General features: G+C 38.0%; 2 protein-coding genes across 4 annotated transcripts in view; both read right to left on the bottom strand.

Annotated features, from left to right (window-relative positions):
• KPNA3 (karyopherin subunit alpha 3) overlaps window positions 1-8,820 on the bottom strand; it is a 49,221-nt gene extending 40,401 nt beyond the window's left edge. The window contains exon 1 of one of the 3 annotated variants that reach the window (XM_014055321.2): window positions 8,671-8,820. In XM_014055321.2, coding sequence (XP_013910796.1) covers window positions 8,671-8,745 — 75 coding nt within the window. In that variant the 5' untranslated portion in view covers window positions 8,746-8,820. Of the gene's footprint in view, window positions 1-4,482; window positions 4,640-4,874; window positions 4,898-8,670 lie in introns of those variants that run through there. The other 2 variants (XM_087716717.1, XM_087716716.1) reach the window with 2 other exon arrangements.
• A 3,469-nt stretch (window positions 8,821-12,289) lies between these two features.
• SPRYD7 (SPRY domain containing 7) lies at window positions 12,290-19,482 on the bottom strand. The gene is made up of 5 exons (XM_014055327.2): window positions 19,305-19,482; window positions 16,969-17,085; window positions 16,328-16,494; window positions 14,462-14,564; window positions 12,290-13,489 (listed from the first exon to the last, which is right to left on the bottom strand). Exons 1-5 carry the CDS (start codon window positions 19,435-19,437, stop codon window positions 13,392-13,394), a joined length of 618 nt encoding a protein of 205 aa, XP_013910802.2. The 5' UTR covers window positions 19,438-19,482; the 3' UTR covers window positions 12,290-13,391.
• Between the last annotated feature and the right edge of the window lie 1,247 nt (window positions 19,483-20,729).

A 20,729-nucleotide genomic window follows, 5' to 3' on the forward strand; every position in this document is an offset into this window, starting at 1 on the left:
GGGAACGGACTTCCGGGTTGCCCATTTTTCTCCTTCTGGAGGCTTCCCTGAAACCTCTGGAGGGCAAAAAATGGCTGAAAATCAGCTGGCAGGGCAACGCCTCGCATGCCCTCAGAAATGGCTCGGTGTGCCACCTGTGGCATGTGTGCCATAGGTTCGCCATCACGGGTCTAGTCTAATGAAGAGAAGGAATGCAGGTGACGTGATAGCAGTCTCCCAATATTTCAGCGGCTGCCACAGGGAGGAGAGGTTTCAAACTATTCTTCAGAGGATCTCAGAGCAAGACAAGAAGTAACAGATGAAAGCTTAACAAAGTGAGATCCAAGCCAGAATTAAGAAATTTCCTGTCAGTGAGAACGATTAGTCAGAGGAGCAGCTTGCCACCAGAAGGTGGTGCTCCATCACAGTAGGTTTTTAAGAAGAGATTGGAGACTCATTTGTCTGGAATGGTAGGTTCTTCTGCTTGAGTAGGGGGTTGGCCTAAGAGACCTCCAAGGTCCCTTCTGTTATTCTGTATTCTATTGTTCAATTTGAGTAGATTCAGTCACAGAAAAATACAGAATTACAGAATATTTTTGGGTACAGATGAAAACTTCAGGGATGCTGCACACCTGCTGACTTCTCTCTAGTGAATAACAAGGTTGTATCATTTTGATGATGTACAAAACAATCTTGGTCACTGCAATTGTAATAACTGAACTTGTTTCAAGAGTTGAAAAACCAAACATCAGGATCAAAAATTTTGATATCTAAATCTCTGCTTTAATTTGTGTCTTACGACAAATTAAATAAAGGAGATGTTTATTGTTATTATTTCTGAACATGAAAGAGTGTAATCAGTATGTATATAATTAATGGAGCATAGCCCTTCTGCATGCAAGTTAAGTCCTGAATTTGATGGATTAAATTTCTGCTTACTTACCCTAAAGTGGATTTCCTATTGAAAATACTTCAGCCCCACCTCATGATTAACAATATTAGCAATAGAGGTGCATTAATAAACTATACTGTGGAATTATTATGTACTATTCTCCTAGCTAATTCACAATGTGGGAATAAATGGGCCAGTCTTTTCCAATCTGGTACTCTCAAGATGTTTTGTGATTTAAACTCCAAAATATTGTGCTGGTTGGGAATCAGCCTAGCCCATCTATCAGACATAAGGAAGGTGGTTATTGAAAAATGTTGTAAACTGTAATTTCAGCTTGCTGCAATAGAAGCTTAATATATATTACACACATAAGTATAAATAGACACATGCATGCCTACACATGCACATATGCAGTATATTCACAAAAATGCAACAATATTGCAAAACCTAACCTGCAGTTCATAACTATCACAATACATTTCTTTTTTAAGTCATAGGAATTTCCAACTTGCAGTATGGTAATAATGAATTACATTTCCTTGTATTTTCTCCAATCTTTTGAAACATACCAAATTCAAATTTATTTATCACAGCCCTGAGACCAGATACAGACAAGATATTGAATAAAATAAGTATTACACCCTTCTATATAAAAACAAAATAAGTAACATGGAGTCTAAAAATAATTAAGAACATTGTTGCTAAAACCCTAAGCCTAACCAACTATTATCAGAAGTCCAAAGTAATGGAAACACATCTGCCAAATTTAAGGTGTTTGCTAAGTTTGTTAAAAATTATATATAGGGTGGATAGTGCCAATGAACTATATTAAACAATAAAACTCAAATAGATGTATTGTAATTAAAATATGCTGATGAGGATGACAAGTTAATTTGACTATACACATTCCTAGACAATAAATCAGTCATTTTAACTGTGGCAGTTAAAGATAGCAATAGCAATAGCAGTTAGACTTATATACCGCTTCATAGGGCTTTCAACCCTCTCTAAGCGGTTTACAGAGTCAGCATATTGCCCCCAACATCCAGAGGCCAAGCACAAAGGACAAATTGGAGAAGGCCAATATTTTCATATTTTTCTTTTGTTCATTATTATATCAAATTGTTCCTATTACAAGACACTGACACTGTGAATCAGAGCTTGCTTGCTTGCTTGCTTTATATATTAGATCAGGGATGTTAATCTTAAGGCCCAGGGCCGGATCCGGCCCATGAAGTGCTTAGATCTGGCCCTCCCGAGCTCCATTTTTGCTAACAGAGGTTGCAGAAGCTGTTGCAGCTGAAAAAGGATCTTGGGAGCACTCAGGCCACCACAGGCACTCCAACACAAGTGATGTCAAGCTGGCCACACCTTCCCTGGCTCCTCGAGGTCAAACACAACCCTGATGCGGCCCTCAATGAAATCAAGGTTGACACCCCTGTACTAGATTGTTTTTATTCTGCCTTTATTACTTTTATAAGTAACTCTGGGCGCCAAACAAACATATTACTCTTTTCTCCTATTTTTCCAACAGCAACCCTGTGAGATGGGTTGGGCTGAGAGAGAGTGACTGGCTCAAAGTCACCCAGTTGGCTTTCATGCTGAAGGTGAGACTCACAGTCTCCTGGTCTGATGTATCAATGACTATTTTATTGAGATTTTCAAAGATTCTTTCTGAATAATTAGGCATGCTGCAGTAAAAACTTTACTGTGATGAGGGAAACCAAAGTTTGGGCAGGACTGATCAAAATCAATTGATTGTTTACAGCAAGGGTGTCAAGCTCACATTGTCACGTGACGTATCACGACTTTTCCCCCTTCGCTAAACCGGCCATGGCCATTGTGTGATGCATTTGGCCCGCAGGCCACAAGTTTGACACTCCTGGTTTACAGCAATGAAATACTGACCCAGCTGGCATTGCTTATCTTTTTAACTGCACTAAGAGGGTTACTATTTTTTCACAATGGTACATCACATGTTGTTAACCTTCGGTATGAAACAAATGCAATGAGGATGACACATTTGGTGTTATTTTTTTTCCACTTAAACTTCCTTTACATACATCATTAGGACTCATATTAAAAGGCAAAAATATGCAAAAAAAATCAGATTTTTTGGGGGAAATACTAGGATTGAAATTCTATGATTAAATGCATGATTCTTGTATATTCAGGCAGGAATATACTAACAAGTGATCTACCCTTGAAGAGATAAGATGAAACAGATGGGAGTATTTTTCAACCTTTCTTTTCTCATCAACTCAAAAGCAGCACCCTGTACTACTCTTCTCTTAAATAGGGCAACAAGGAAATGCCACCGATTTACAAAAGACCTCTCCCCACAAACAATTGTGTACTAGAAGCAAATACATGAAGGAAAAACAGAATATTTAGGAAAAGTGTCCTCATTTGATTTTCAGCACCTTCAGTAGGTATTATTCCACACAGCTCTGCTTTTATCCAGAAAACTGGACAAAATGTCTGAAATGAGTCAATAATCTGAAGATTTCCTAGTTAATATATCCTTAGACTAAGTATTCTGAATGCAGAAGAAAAGTTAGTAAAAATATCGAAAAGATGCCCTATTCCAAAAGTAAGTCCCAGTTAGGTTTTTATATGTGCACCCAATATAAGCCCTATCCCCAAAATAAGCCCTAATTAAGACTCCACCCACTCCAAGGTGCACAGGTAAAAATTAAGCTAGGGTGGGGATGGGGGTGTATGGAGCTGCCCTACTACTTACCTTCAGACAGTTGCAGACAGGCCTCTTACACCTCAGCCCATTTCTTCTGCAGCCAGCAAGGCTTTCCTGAAGGCCTCTGTAGCCGATAATAGAGCTTTGGATCAATCTGAAGCTTTGTTATTGGCTTCAGGGGCCCTCAGGAAAGCCTTGCCGGCTGAAGAAGTTCCTGAAGGCCTCTGACAACAAAAGGAGGCTGGGAGTGACATGGGTAAGTGAGGTGAGTCAGTGGACAATATCCCCTGCCAAAAATAACACCTGGTACATTTTTTGTGGCAAAAAAAATAAATAAGGCAAGGTCTTATTTTGGGGAAAATATGGTACTTAAAGGAGTATCTCCTTTGTATTATACAGTACAGACTTCCTGATGTATTTTTCAGAGTATAAGACACACCTTTTTCCCTCAAAAAAGACGCTGAAAATCTGGGTGTGTCTTATACACTGAATACAGCATTTTTTTGCCTCATGAAACCCCACCCCCTTCACCAAAATGGCAATGCATAGCCTTTAGGAGGCTTTCAGGGTGCTCCTGGGGGCTGGGGATGGTAGAAATGAGCAAAAAATGGGCCAGCTTTTGCTCAATTATGCCCCCCACCCCTCAGGAGCACTTTATAAGCCTCCATTTCACACAAAAATAGGCCTGTTTTCACAAAAAATAGGCCGTTTTTTGCTCATTTTTGCCCCCCTCTCACCCAAAGTGTATATTATACCATAATTAGGACAAAAGTCAAATAGACTGGGAAATTGATAAAAATTTTCCCAATTTTATCAACAAGATTCTTAAAAATTTACTTTACTTTAAAAAATGACCTGATTTTCTGAATCAATAAGAAAGATTCACAAGATTATATGAAAATCACTTTTCACTTACACAGTGACAAAACAGAATTATTTACAACTTGGAAGCACCAAGTTTCTTCTTATTAAGTTTGCTTTTTCCAATGAACAATATTGTTGTTGCAATAATTCATATTTAGTCTGTTTGCTGAAAATTGGGTTGGCTCTTGATACCATTGACCATGGTGTCCTTCTGAACTGGTTGAAGGGGCTGGAAAAGGGAGGCACCATATTGAGTGTTTTGCCTTACTCCTCAGTAGTCAGTCTGAGCTGGTGTTTTGGTTGGGGAGGGGGGATCGTGCCCTTGGCCAATCACTTGTGGAGTGCCTGATGGCTCGATGCTCTTCCCCCTTCTGTTTTAACAGCTACATGAAACCATTGGGCTTTGGCATCATCAGTATGTTGATACCCAGCTGTACATCTTACCCATGGGTTGCACAGATGAAGTTGTCAATGTACTGACCCAGTCTCTGCAGGCTGTGCAGATCTAGATGGGGAAGAATAGAATGGCTCAATTCTGACAAGACTGTAGCTATGACTGTTTGATCTCCTTGAGGTGAGGATATTTTTTATCATTGGTCTTGATTGGGTTGTACTTTCTAATTCAAAATAGCAGTTTGGGGATCTTTCTGCACAAAGCAGCTCCTGCTTGAAAATATACCAACTGTGCCTTATTCTCAACTGAGAAGTCCTTCAGTTAGTTGTTCATGCCCTCATTTCCTTCACGATTAGACTATCACAACGCACAATATATGATGCTGCCCTTGAAGATCACCTGGAAGCTACAGCTGCTGCAAATTACAGTGGTGTGATCAGTATAACAGGCACTTCATGTTATGCAGTGCATGTGCATTAGATGAGCTGCATGGATTGCCAGTAGGCTTCCAGGTGCAATTCAAGGTAAAAGTCATCCTATATAAAGACCTTCAAGTGTACTCCGGGTCCCTTTATCAAATGTTGCCATCTATTGGAATCGAGGAAGTATATCTCCTATCAGTGTCGCTGCCCTCTTGAACAACGTTCCCCACCTCCAAAATATGAATAGTATCTACTTCCCTGGGGTTTTGGAAAACTCTTAAAACACAACTCTGATCCCAAGACTGAGTTAATATGTATTTGTGGTCCCCAGTCATAATCTGAATGGTTTATGATTTTGGTTGTTCTACTCTGCCTGTTTATGTACACTTAACCATTTTCTGGATTTTGTAAGTCACAGAGAGTCTAATGGAATGAGTGGCTGTAACAAATGTATAAATTATATAAAGTGCTTATATGATGAACATTACTGAAAACTATGTCATTTAAATCACTCTGTCCATACTGCAGTAAGAAATGTTCTATATTTTCTATGCTTCCTAATTGTCACTTTTTTCCCTCAGGCAAAATTTGATTTGTTTCAGGCTTTCTTGTTACTCCCCACTTTAACATCATTATGTAACACTGGTTTGGAGTTTAAAGGTAACTATTTTTTTTAAACTACCATGGATTGCCTATTACAATCTCATCACTGATATATTATCCAAATCTTGGGAGAGGCGAAATCTCAATGGGTTAAAAGAATCAAAGTTTTACATTTTAAGCCCACAAAGTATGAATCAGTCAAAATAAGACTGATACAATAAGAACAAAAGATTTTCCAAATACCTATCAATGAAGATATATACTACAGCCCTAGAAACATTACTGATATATCTCTCTTTTATTTATGTCAATATTCTTCAGCCTGCTACTATTTTAGGGATAAACGTTTCTAGTTGCTCTTTTAATCTTGACTGTCAAGCTTTTTGAATGAAATGGGGATGTAAATGTTTTAAGCACATAAACTGTAACTTTAAATGGAATAGCACCATCTAGTTGTCCTAGTGAAATTCAACTAACTTGGGAAAGAAAGGTAGGACCATTATACTGATTGGGCTATTGCTCTTACCTGCATTGGGCTATAGTTCTTACTTGCATTATAAAGTCTTTAAAACTATAATCTTGAAATATTATCTTCAAGATTATAGTTTTAAAACTTTATATATGGGGATTTAACATCATTATTTAACCATGCTTGTGATAAAATCTATGGATCAAAACAATATAAGCATAATAAACATACCACATTTCAGTAGAAGTATTTGCAGATACAATCAATAAAAAATATATGTAATATATACTACACATATATGCATCACATACATATCAGTATGAAGCAGAATTTTGCTTCTTTTTAAAATGTGAAAATGCAATAATTTCTTTAAAGGTTTGATTAGCTAGACACCGACCACAACTATAACTGAAAAAATAGAAACTTTACATATTGTTGATTATTAGAGCCCAGAGTAAAATACTGCTCAACCAATACCGCTTTTCCCCAAAAATAAGACAAGGGTCTTATTTTCTTCTGACCTCTGATATAAGCACTTGGCCTTATTTTCGGGGAGGTCTTATTATTTTTGAGGTACAGGAGGCAGCGAGCATGGTCACCTCATGGCTGTTGTTGTGTTGCAATATTTTTGGGGAGGGCTTATTTTTTGGGGGAGGGCTTATTTTAATACATGCGCTCAAAAGCCTGGTTGGGCTTATTATCCGAGGAGGTCTTATTTTTGGGAAAACGGTATTATATCTGAAGTTACCAAATAATGAAGGGAAAGGGGTACTCTGAACTCTGAAACATGTCATTACTTATTTTGATACTAAAATCATTAACTATTATAGGAATCCATAATTTCCAAATTAGGAAGATTCAGAATTGACAAATATGGGAAATATTAATATTTACTAATAGACGTTATAAATAATTATCTCTGAAGGATTGGGTGAGTGATCTCCAAAGTAGTTAGTTCATAAAATAAAGTATAAAATAAAAAATATGTATTAAGAACTGAATTCTATGGTATTCCAGGTATACTGCCATACGCTACTGTATGGCAGACCTATAAGCCTAACAAATCAGCTATAATTAAACAATATATAGTTTGTCTCTTACATTTATTATTAGATATATAACCTGTATCTGCACAACTTGAGGCAGTATACATAATGCTCCTGCCATAGTTTGTTTAACTATATTTTTTAAACAAACCACAACTGTCCAACTACTATTACAATATATTAAGCACTGGTTTTTTGTGCATTAACTATCAAAACCAAAGAACTCTGCCTTATATTATCATACTCCATATTCCTCAACCTATTCTTATCACTTCCTACCTTTAAATCTGAATAGTCTCGGAAAATTGAACTTACATAGAATAACTTGATTTTCCCCCTTCCTTCTTACATTTGTTGTTAATTGTGAGGCACTACTGCCAGGTGTTAATACAAAAGCACTTTTGTCAAGGAGCAAATGATATCACCAACATACAGGTAAAATGGTGTTATGTGGCTCATACCTTGAACTAAGCATTTGTTTAGGGGGTAAAATTAAGTTTTGTTGACCCAATTAAGTTTGGTATGACCCAAACCAACCCAAGTGGACTATATATGTATCCAGAGCTGCAATACACTGGAGCAATAAAAGCAATAAGAGGAAGATCAAGCTTGATAGGAATTCCATGGAGATGTATAGTAGGTGCACCAGAAGTAATTAGGAAAGCAAACAGAGACATTGTAAATCTCTTCCCAAAGCCTTATTAATAAGGAAGCTAAAGAAGTGACAGAAATAGGCTGTCAGAGCTCTCCTAAGTATCTCATTCTGAATCCATGCAGTATGTACACTATTCTGGGGGAATGATAAAAGGACAAAGAAGATCGGCCAAGCCCCACATTTCAGCGACCTTGGTGAAGAGTCAGAATGAAGATTACGACCTGCTTCCCCACCACCAGAAGGTGAGCAAGACTGATAGGAGACTAATCAGGCTCTCGTCCTGCCAGCGTTATTATTGTGTTTCACGGACAAGAATTCAAAGCGAGCCCGATCAGTCCAGACTCCCTTCAAGTCTGGGGAAAGAGTCGAATCACAAAGGCAGTGTGAGAAACCCCGCTGCCCGTCCGCCCGCTCGCCTTCTCTCCCGCCCACTTAAGGGCCGGATTCCCCCATGCCGGCCCGGTCGAGATGTGCAGAGGGAGCCAGGCCGGGCCCAGCAGGCAGATGGCGGAGGCGGTGCGTGTGTCGGTGCGTCTGCCTACATGGTCCCACCACCGGCCGCAGAGCCACCAAGCCTCCCGCGGGCTCAGAAAGTAAAACCCGGCCACTCCCCCACCAGACGGAAAGGGACCGTTCCAGGCCGGCACAGACCTCCACGTCGCGGCCCTTATTCTTGAAGCTCTTGAAGCGGTGGTTCTCCAGGCCGGCAGCGGCGTTGTCAGCCATGACGACGGCGACGGCAGCGGCAGCGGCTCTGGGCTGAAGGAGCGACGACAGCGCGCGCGCGAAAAGGGAGGGGGGCGGAACGGGCAGGCAGACACTCAGTGACGAAACAAACGGGAAACGACGGAGGGCGGCGCATGCGCCCAGCTGGCTGGACTGTTGCAGCAGGAGCCGAGAGAAATTCCGACGTTCCAATGGCCGGGAGATTGAGCCTGCCTTGGTAGGGTTGGTTCCGCTCGCTTTTCTGAGCGGAAATGACAGCTGCCCATGTGCGGCGCAGGAATCGAGGGTTGGGGCCGGGCCGAGGAAGCGGAAAAGTAGAGGCTGAAGGGAAAGTAGTTGCTCGGTTTTCCTCCTAATCCGGCTGAAGTCCGCTAAGTGGTCTGAAGTTCACCGAGGATACCAGGGAAGAGCTTAGCGAGCAGTCACCGTAAAGGGATGGGCGGCAGGGTGTAGTTCAGCAAAAGGGATGCGTTTGCCCGGAGTGCGAAGCAGTTATGTGGCCTTGGTGAATCTAGTCATTATGTCTTACAAGTCGAGGGCGATTACTTGTCGCCAAGGTAGGAACCCTACTAATTTTGTCTTATTGAAGAAACCGTGGTCAAATAAACATATTTGATGTTTCTTGTTGTTTGACTCGCCATATAATGTAACAATTAAAAGTGCACTGCAAGTAATGCTGTGCTCACCCACAAACTTTGTAACGCTTGATTTTTTCATGAATATTCAGTAGAGTTGAAAATTGAATTAGTTCGTATTGGGATATCTGGCAATATTCGGAAGCCTATTAAAGAATCCCATGAGCCAACAGCTACCTGATGTTTTCAAAATCCATCTTGAGGAACCACAAGGTGTTTGCCCTGGATACATTCATTTTTCATGCTCTGGCATGAGGTTGCCACATAAGACAGCCATCCCTGAGATATGAGTGTGGACTTATTATGGGTTTGTGTTTGCAATAAAATTGGAAAGTGCAGAAATTTGTTCTGACCCATGGTAGGACTATTTTCTTTTTTACTGAAACTTAGATGTGCATACTTTGTACAAATGGAGAATTAAGACAATCCACCCTTGGAAACTGGTAGATCCTAAGGGATTTCTGAAACGTTCAAAAAGTTTCCCAATTATTGGTCCTAGCTGGTATAGTATATGGAATGCAGAAATTCCAATGGATAGTTAATATAGCCACAGTATTTTCTTCTGACAAAGTCAGCAGTTGGCTTTATGAGATAGTAGAGAATAAACAGATAAAAGAGACAGATGGGATGCAAATTGAAAAAAACAAATCTCCAAGTTTGATCAGAAGCCTGTTGATTTAATGGCAGTGATATTAGCATTCTCAAAGTGTGATTTTTCTTTCTTCTTTGCAGTATTTAATATCGCTTTCAAAGTCCTTCAAAGAGATATTTGTCACTGAATAAAATTACTATGCTAAAATGCTGCAGTTCAAACCATTTAAAATATATTTTAATTTATATAACTGTCCATCTCATCATAGTGACTATGGGTGGCTAACAACAGTTAAAAACAGAAAAAGTAATAATCAGCTGCCAAGATAAAAGAGCAATCAACCTAATCACCTTATAGGCTCTATTTCCACCCCCACCCCCAATCCAGAAACACAGCCACATTTTCAAGGTCTTGCAAAAGACCCTTACAAACCAGCAATCAGAGCTAAATCTAATCCCTGTGTCCCAAAATACAGGCAGAATAACCAATGCCTCTTTCTTCCTGGGTCCTTTAAGATAACGTTCTTGATGGGACCAATTCATTCTGCCAAATTAGATGGGATGGGTAGATAGATACCTGAGAAGAGGTGGTCCCTCAAAGCACCATCTGGTATTTTTTTCCAATTTTTCAATACTTTGCACAAAAATAAGGCTCCCTCATCTGTATAGCCACCATCCAGACAACCATGGGATGGTAGTAAGATATATAGAAAACTATACCAAAGATGTGGATGAGGTTCTTTGAAGGAAAATGAGCAGATCTTTTTAATGATTGATTGATTGCGGTTCTTTTAGGTTGATAATACTTATCAAAGATTGGCTCTGTCCAGGAACTGTTTTTTAAAAAAGTTATGTTATCTTGAAGGCCATGCTCTCATAATCAATCTCTAAGAGACACTTTCTAGATTGTGAAAATCATAATACCTATCAGTCAATTGCAGCTACTCTATACAGGATATTTGAGCGACTAACAGTGATATACAATAATTCTAAAGTCTTTTGGATTATATTATATTATTCTAGAGAATAATGATGTTTTCTGGCTAATATTTACTTTGATTTTATTTATATCCCATCTTTATTATTTTTATAAGTAACTCAGTGTGACAAATATACCTAATACTCCTTCTCCTTTTTTTTTTCATAACAACCCCCTAAGGGAAATTGGATTATGAGTGGGTGACTCACCCAGTCACCTGGCTGGCTTTCATGTCTGAAGTGGGACTAGAATTTATAAGCCAGCACTTAATCCCTACACCAGACTGATTCTCCAAGCAAACTAGCAGAGTTAGCTGATAAATCACTCTACAGGTAGTAGTCCCTTAACTATCAGCCATTTAGTGATTGTTCAAAATTATAACAGATTCCCTCCCCCCTCCCCCCAAGCTTATTACAACCCAGTTTTGGGATACCAAAGATGGCCCTTCCTCATGGTCACATATTTGCATTTTGGGTGCTTGGCAACCACCTCATCTTTATGACTTGTTGCAGTGTTCTGCAGTCCTATGACCACAATGTACTTTTTTGACAGTTTTCAGCCTTTTCAGCCAGTTTCTGGCAAAAAAATGTTTATAGGAATGGATTCGCTTAAGGACCGTGGCATTCACTTAATGATTGCCACAGAAAAAGTCATAATATTGGGACAGTCACATGGATGCCTTCCAATTTCCATTACTTACAATGAAATTTCGGGGCTCCATTATGGTCACAAGTTGAGGACTATTATACTGGAATAGCTGTTTAGAGCGAACATGATGTGGTATACAACATCCCAGAATCCATTATTTCAGAATTAGAAATGTTTGTTTCTTTAGTCAAGATACAGAATGCTACAAATACTCATATGATGTAGCTTTACTCCAAATCTAGAGATGATTACGAGCTTAGACTTTGGTTTTATGAATACAAATCTTACAACTGAATCTCCTTATTTTCTAACAGGTCTGATAAGAACAAAATGCTGGAATCTACATTCTGAAAGCTTTGAAGAGAGATGTAACAATTTAAAATAATAATAGAGTTGGAAAGGGTCTTGGAGGTCTTCTAGTCCAACCCCTTGCTCAGACAGGATGCCCAATACCATTTCAGACAAATGGCTAATCTAATCTCTTCTTAAAAACTTCCAGTGTTGGAGCATTCACAATTTCTGGAGGCAAGCTGTTCCACTGATTAATTGTCAGGAAATTTGTCCTTATTTTAGGTTGCTTCTCTCCTTGATTTAATAGCTAATCCTTCTACCCAATCCAGGAACTCTAAAACCAGTTTTATCAAGATGTGAGTGTTCCGATCATGATTTTAATTTCAAGGTTTTGAGGCAGTTCTGCAGACTTTTTAAGCTGATTTTATTAGAGTACACAAGCAACAATTTATTTTGAAAACCTACATTCAGAGAATGTGAAGAATAGTTCGTAAAAACTTTGATATTGACAGATTTCCTAGGCTGAAAAAGGACACCTCCCTGAGGAATAATAAAATTAATAGGGAAGTTTTTCTAACAGTATATTATGAAGAATGCACATTCTTTAAATCTCTTTAAGACTATAAAGCCTATATAACAAAATAGAGCAAATCACTTTTTCACTTATTTGCCATGGTATAGTTAAATATACGAAATGTAACAACAGAATCTCAGAAAGTTATTTCCACTCCCTACCTCCCAAAACAAAATACAAGGACAGACAAAAGCTTATAATTCTGATATAGCAATTTCCTTACAGCAGGTTTCATCGTTCTGGATGTACAGGAATGCTGTATATCTCAGTGCACAAGAAAAGCAATTTAAAATAACCATAAAAACAAACAGAAGAGTAGTTTGTACATTTTATATTTTTGGAGAACTTCAAAAATGCAATAATTAAAAAAATAAAGCTTTATCACAACAAGCAACAGGCTATTTAAAACTACTGTTTGTTCCATTGATAGCTTTTGTATAATAGATATTAGCAGCCTGGTTTTTAAGAGGCAGAGATTTATTCTAATTTTAATACAAATGCTCAGAAATAAATGTTCGAACCTCAGTACTTAAAAAGAATAACAGGTATTGTTTGTTGTTGTCCTCAAAATTATTTTCTCTAATTACTACATATACTAGAGAAACATTGTTGAATAACTATTAGGCTCTGCTGTTTTATGGAAATATGACAACTTTTACAAAACAATTTCACTATGTAGCATATTATACAGCATTCTTAAGAGTCCATGGTCACTAAATACTGTCAGCTGTATCCCTTTACATCAAATACAAATATCATATCACAAACAGTAGATAAATCTAAACCAGCAACATAGTTTCCAGATAAACTGATATTTCCCCAAACATTAAATAGACTGATCATACAATGTTAGTATTCTGGGAATAATGTGAAGTTTGAAAGAATGGTTTGTAAAAAGTGCTAGTTAATAAATCTGCAGTAGGAACCTTCAGAAAATCTGCTGTTCAAAGAGTATCTTTTCAAAACCTGCAGGAGGAGCATGACAGAAGTCACTGAACTGACAATCCAAAATGGCACTATCGTCAACTGTAAGGGGAGAAAAAGAGGAGATATACACATCACATCAAATGCTCTTTTTTAATTACTACAAACCTCACTGGTTGTTCATGAGATGAAGTGTATTGCAGATATGTTGCACTTCCTGCCCTCTGGAATGATCTCCACACAGAAATTTGCATGCTCCTCCCCTTTGTGTTATTCAGGTTGTTTCCACAAGCCTTGGGGACAGGAGACCCTTTTATTTTGGTCTGATCTCTTTTGGTTATTATGGTTATTGGTCAGCTGTATTCTTTCGTGGCACGACAAAACCGCACCCGACTAAAGCGCGCCCGATTAAACTGCGTCGCTGATGTCATCAACAGGGCGACAACAGCGAGCGCGGAGAAAGAAGGGCGCTTTAAATAGCACTTTGAAAGCAAGCTGATTCAACTTAAGGTAAGAGTTAGGTTTACGGTTAGCTTTAGGGTTAGGTTTAGGGCTAGGTTAAGGGTTAGGTTTAGGGTTACGTTAAGGGTTAGGGTTAGGTTTAGGGTTAGGTTTAGGGGTTAATTTTAGGTTTAGCGTTTACAGCGTGCTTCTGTCTCCGCGCTGTTGTCGCCCTGTGATGACGTCAGCTACGCGGTTTCATCGAGCGCGCTTTAGTCGAATGTGGTTTTGTGGTGGAACCGTATTCTTTTATATGCATTTTGTTCAGCTCTTAAGCCAGAGTGTGGCAATCTATAATAATCATCTTACTAGCCCTGAACTTTCTGCTACATTGCCAGTGACATAGCTATATGTTTTACTTTTTTAGGCTATTGTGCTGAAATAAGTGACATACAGAAATTTAACAGGTACCTAAGAGGTATCCAATAGAGGTAGCAGTTAACATGGAATAGAGAGGTAAAGATGACAATATAGCCCAATTACCAAGTTCAGTTTATGGATGAGTAGATAGCTGAACCAAGGTCAAGTATAACATTTTATTCACTAAATTAGATTGTGGGAATGTCTCCTTACCATAGACTGCAGGGAAGACTGTTCCTCTGATTCCTGAGGCTGGACAGTGCATATTTTTTCCATTTAAGTAAACGTTTAGTTCTACATGGTCATATGTAATTCCCTGTAAGACAAATGAGTTTTATATATAAACTTCCATCCCTCTTTTTAATTGAACACACACACATACATACATTTTATTCTGAACATTTTTAGGCTGATATTTAATACATTTTTATTCCATCTTTATTACTTTATAAGTAACTCAGGCCAGTAAATACATAATACTCCTTCCTCCTCCCCCACACACACAACATGAAATTATCCACTTCCAATTGGAACAATGCTTGTCTCAGAAAACAATAAAATTACAATTATCACAATATCCAACACTAAGCATTCAAGAAAGATGAAAACAGAAAAATCTTGTCCTCTACTATAAGGACAAAAGGTGACATTAAGAAAAATACTCGAAGCAAAATGTCACAACTTCAGCCCTACTTTGCATTTCTAATATTGCTCCATGTAAACTGCTAAATCACTCTTAGGTGAGGGGGAAAAGTAGGTGACTATAATTCTCTACTTTGGAAATCTGTCTGTTTCCCTACTATAATCTTTTTGTCAGCATTCATAACATGCTGTCAAAATTCCAAACAGACCTGCAAGTGGAAGACCACTAAAAGTGACTATGTTATCTTGAAATTTGTAATTATAAGAACTCTGAAAACTCAGTTATACCTTGAATTTTAAAACACTTGAGCAGGATCCAAATTTAGAATGGAAAAAAGGCTTCCAAGAGGAAATAGAATTTTAGAAAGCATAATGGAAACAAGGAGAATTAAACTATTCCTGTATAGAAAATCAAATTCAGACACATATCACTGCTGAGTGTGACAGTGGAAGAGCTACCTGTATATTTAAATTGATTAGAATATTAGCAAATTAAATATAGAAAATATTTACAAAAAACCACTTGATCGTGTTTTTTTTTAAAAAAAGCAAAAATATATGAGGGAGAAGAATGAACTACCAGTAAGTGGATAGGGTTTTTTTACTTATTGTAATCCACAAGCAGAAAGGACCATAAAATGAGGAAAGTTATTAATAAAATCTTTATCAGATTCTTAGGTAGTTGTCGAGAAAGCAACAAAAGTTCTACCCATATTATTGAGAAATTTTACAATTTTACCATTTTTAAACCTAAGAAACTAAACAGTAACAATGATATTTCACGCAAAAATATTCTATAATTTGGTAGAAAAATGTTATCTATTGATGAGTATCTATGAAACATGCAATATATGAAGGCTATGTGTATTTAGGAACAATATAAAACACAATGTGCCTGATTCATATTATATAATACCCATTAAGCAATACAAAGATTACTCTACTTACGAACTTTTGCCGATATAAACAACTCCAATCTGGGAGGTGTCAGAAGTCAGGATGAGGTTATATGTATACTTGGATTTACAAATAAAATGGACTTATATGAACAGCTTCTTGGTATGTAAGCTGTTTGTAAGTAAAGTACTGTCTGTAATGTTTAAGCTCTGCTATTAAAATGTTTTTGTAAATACTGTGCTATATTAAACTAATATTTTTGTACAACTTTTGTCTCTTATCTTCTATTAGGATTATATTTCAGTGAAAAGGGAATGTCTCTTTCATGACAAATCTATGTTGCCAGCTTTTCAAAGACATGCATGTTAAATTTTTATAAAACCAATGGCAACTTTAACCAAAACAGACATAAAAGAGACATATAAAGGTATGCTTTGATACAGAGCAAATTGCTGGTATGAGATTTCAGCAATAGGCCACATTCTTTTCAGATATTTTGATTAACAAAAATGATAGTGAAAAAAATAAATTGAAACTCACTACAACATCACCCTCCTGTGGCAGACTATTTGCTGGCAATCTGTTCTTTTCTTCATTGTTGTAGTAAAAAGTTCCATCATTTCTCAGAACTAAACTATTTACATCACTCCCAAGAGGAATTTGGTTCAAGTTGACTTTCTGAGTTGCAACTCCAACACCCCAGATTCCTGAAATCACAGCACAGGCAAAAAATGGAATGGCATAGCCATTAGATAAAAACAGTGAAACTAAGTCCAAGAGTTTTCCTAGGTTTGCCACATTAAGAAACAATTTTAAATTGTCTCCAATTAAGATAATGAAACTTAGTATTTCATTACTGCGAGAAAACATTCATAAATGAAAGCTGCTAACTATAATAGCTGAAATTTGCATATGCAATTACAGTATATAGCTGAACTTTTCCTAACTCAATGATCACTGAAAAACAGCAATAAGTGGATGAAGATATACTTTCATTATGGTTCTACTTATTATGAAAGGATTAGAAATCTTCAAATAGCCATTACAATACTGTTCATAGTATTTATAAAATATATATAAAATAGAATTTCCAAATGACAGTCTATCTGTACACCATTAGTGATTTTGATTCTATATGAATAATATGAAATAAATTCTTGAAATAGCTGATTTTGACTGACCTGTAGACTGGATTTTAAACTCAAAATAGCTCTTGTTCTGATGCAAAGGAGCATTAGCTAAGCAACCCCCTGTACCGCATACTCGTCGTCCATTTTTTACAACGACAACATCTGTTCCTGCAGAATATAAAGCATCAACAAGTAGAAAACACTTTGAACTATGAGAAGATAGAATACAATTTTTATGCAGACAATCAACACTGATTTCAGTGAAATTCATTGTCATGGAAATGTAACAACCGTTCATTTGTTTTTCACCCCATACATTGTCCCACCTGCCAATTTTTTTTACAGAAAACCTATAACACTCTACAGAATGTGTAGTGAAGTAACATTGAAAGACTCCAAGCACATACAGAGTTGGAGGATTAAACCACTTTTCAAGTTGTCCAAGGGAGCATCGATAAATAATGTTGTTTCGAAAACAGGCATTTCATTATCAATGCATATATCCATAACAAGAGGTGGGACTAGAACAGAAAAGAGTATGGTGGCACATCAGCAGGCTCCCCTCCTATATCTCACTGATCAGTCAGCAGTTTGTGTTTTTGACACAAAAACACTACTTCCCCCCAGTAATGTATAATAGAATCAATAAGAAAGCAACCATGTGAAATCCATTCTTCTAATGACCAGTGAAATTCATTATATGTTAACTGGACTATAGGTTGTGTAATTTCCTTTTCTAGAGAATGCAAGTAAGTATAACAAAGGATATGTTTCCAATATGCATTTAGAACCAAAGGGTAAAATCTCAAAACCTTTTCAAACAGACCTTTGAAAGAATATATTTTGCACACAGGAACAATTTAACCAAGAATCAATGCAATTAACTAAAAATGATGCTAGCACATTCTACAATAAAATCTTCCAACTATCCTAATCCATTTGAAAAGGACTTTAAAACATTTTGGTTTCAATATATTTTTACTTTAGGTGGGCAGATACTGCTGGTAAGTGGATTTTAAAAGTGACCATCAGCACCTTGAATCACATCTAGAACCTAATAACAACTTTTGCAGCTCTCAAAATAGTGTTGTTATCCAAATAAAACAAAGTGTACCCATAATTATTGAAGTCATTATATTCTGGACTAGTGCATCTTCCGAATAGTCTTCAAGTCCCATGTAAACAATACAATGCATGGGGTAACCAAGGCATTATGGACCTTCTGTTCCAGGAATTGAAGTAACAACAGATGAACTTGTGCAAAAATCTGTTTGACCATAAATGCAACCTGCTCTAAGCAGGAACTGTGAGTTCAAGACCACTTTCAAAATTATGAAACACTTCAGAACAAAAATGTTCATTCCTATACAAAATCTAATATGAAATCTGGTATCAACTGGTCTCCAAATCCTAATCCATTCAATCTTGCTGAATTACCTCACTCTATTTTCCCCATCCAGACAGTCACAACTTCTGGGTACTGGAATAGCAGCTTGGCTGCATCTTCTTTGGCCCAGTTTGAGATACTGTACACAACTGTGTATCAGCTGCATACTGATAACACTTGATCTCAGCTGTTGAGCTCCAGAGTGATTTCATGTAGCAGTTAACAAGAGGAAGGAAGAGCCTACAAGACAGAAAATCCACCTTGTTCCTAGTTTACACATCAGTTTTCCTTGCTGTAACTCAACTATATGTACTTCAACCTCATCATTTCTGTTCATATTTTCTGCCTGTTTTATAATTTTAAGGAACAAATATCAGCACTATAGTAAATGTTAAGTATTGCTCTTTCACAGATTTCTCTTAAGGGGATTAAAAGATTGGCAGTTTCATTTTGAATCTGTTCTTAAATAATATGTGGATACCACATATTTAAATGGGGAAGAGGAAGGAGCCATGGTGCTGCATATAGATCAATTTTGTTAATTAGTATTTTGTTTATTCACATTTCTAAGGCTAACTTGTAAACAACTTTAGCTATAGCAGAGTGCATCAATATAATTACTTTACGATAGGAAAAATGTAACAGATTTGTAGTTTCCTTGATATAGGTAAGAATGCACTTTGAAGTCAGTGAAGAAATATGCCATTCTCCCTTTATTAAAATAGTACATTAAACAGATACTACCACCTTTTACTAATTTTTAACTAGCGCAAAACAAGCCTTCTTTGACGGGGGAACAGAAGCATGGAGAAATTACACTTTTCAAAAATTTAAAATTTTACAAACACAGAAACAGAATTTTAAACATATTGTTTCGTAAACAGCACAAGCTCAACGTAGCTTTAGAAACGAGAGGGGCGTGTTACGATCTCTTTAAAGGTCCTGTTTCCAAGGGGGATTTATTCCTGCGCTCCAATCCTGCGGCAGTAGCTGCCCTTACCCATCTGTTGCGTGTCCAGCAGCACCGACGGCATCTCCTTGAGAGGGATGTGCCCGGAGCTGCCATCTCCGCACCAAGCCCAGCGCAGGCAACACCACACGGAGCCCGAGGCCGCCCCTGCCGACGCCGCCATGGTTGCTCGGCCGCTCTAGCTTCAAGAGGAGGCGGCTTCCGCTTCCCCTCCCACACACTTTCGGTTCCTGCCAGCTGATTGGTGAGGGCCTCCATGTGCGGGGTAGGCGCCCCAGCAACAAATCCACGCAAACTCAGCAGGGTGGGTTTTTCCTTTACCGGGAAGGCCGGGCAGAGAAGAGATAGCCCCTCCTTCTGAAATGTTACAGAACAACGCAGAATGTCAACAGGTTGCCTTTTGTTTTTTAACCAGCGTCTTTTAAAATCGCAATTTAACATTGCGCAATAACGAAGTTATTTCTTATACGGAGCGCATTTCGTCGATACATTTTGATACGGAATTGTTGGCTACCTCCCTTGTAAAAAGCCGCAAACATCCGCTTAAGAAGCCGTTTAAATTGGACACAGAAAAGGAGGTCCCGGGAAACTTGACTGTCTGGGAATCAAACTTGGGAGTCCGGCACTGCCAATCAATGATTTCCACTCCCATCTTGACTCCTTTTCTTTTCTTTGGACGACCACCAGGAGACCGAATATGCCTAGTTCCATCTACATTTGAAATAATCAGATTTACATAGTCAGATCTTATTCTACGGGGTCCAAATCCTCTACTGGATATTGAACTTATTCATCATTGTGGCTTTAAAGACTATATTCAGTAAATTAGTTTTAGGAATTATCTATGTACTTTTGCTCAACTATGTTGTAAGGAAAGGGTATACTGGTAGTTCCTGGTTTATAAATGGTAATTGGGAATGGAATTTCCAGCTGTAGGAAGTTATCACCCAGCCCTCTCCCAGAAAAATGAAATATCCTAGGCTAGGAAATATTGAAAAGGCAGAATATTTCTCTGGATGTGAAAAAAAAGAAACATGTTTTAAAAGAATAGCTGCCTTGTAGCTTCCTGCCCATTCCCACTTTGTCAATGGGCCATTAAGAAGGCCAAGCTAGTCCACTTTAAATAATAAAGACTTCTCCACTGCAGCTGCAGGGGGGGGGATTAAAACATGATAATATTGGCCCTTTACTCAACTGACCACATGGCATCTGAGAATTCAACCAAACCTGGATTCAAAACGCAGCCTAGAGAGTTGCCCCTGCATGGCCCCATGGGAGTCTGACAACCAATCAGAATACATTTCTTACACAAGAAAGGAATCCGAGAGGTGGGACTGAACAGGTTATAAAAAACCTAGCAAGCCTCAGCCCTTCTCTTCTCCACCAACAGTGAAGCATGTGAGAAAGCATCTTTTCTGTTCAGTACTCAAGCCATGTGGTCCTGTCCACCAATAA

This window comes from Thamnophis sirtalis, unplaced genomic scaffold (assembly GCF_051295495.1).
Source record: "Thamnophis sirtalis isolate CommonGarterSnake01/CBP01778 unplaced genomic scaffold, rThaSir2_p1.2 scaffold_5, whole genome shotgun sequence".
Taxonomy (NCBI): domain Eukaryota; kingdom Metazoa; phylum Chordata; class Lepidosauria; order Squamata; family Natricidae; genus Thamnophis; species Thamnophis sirtalis.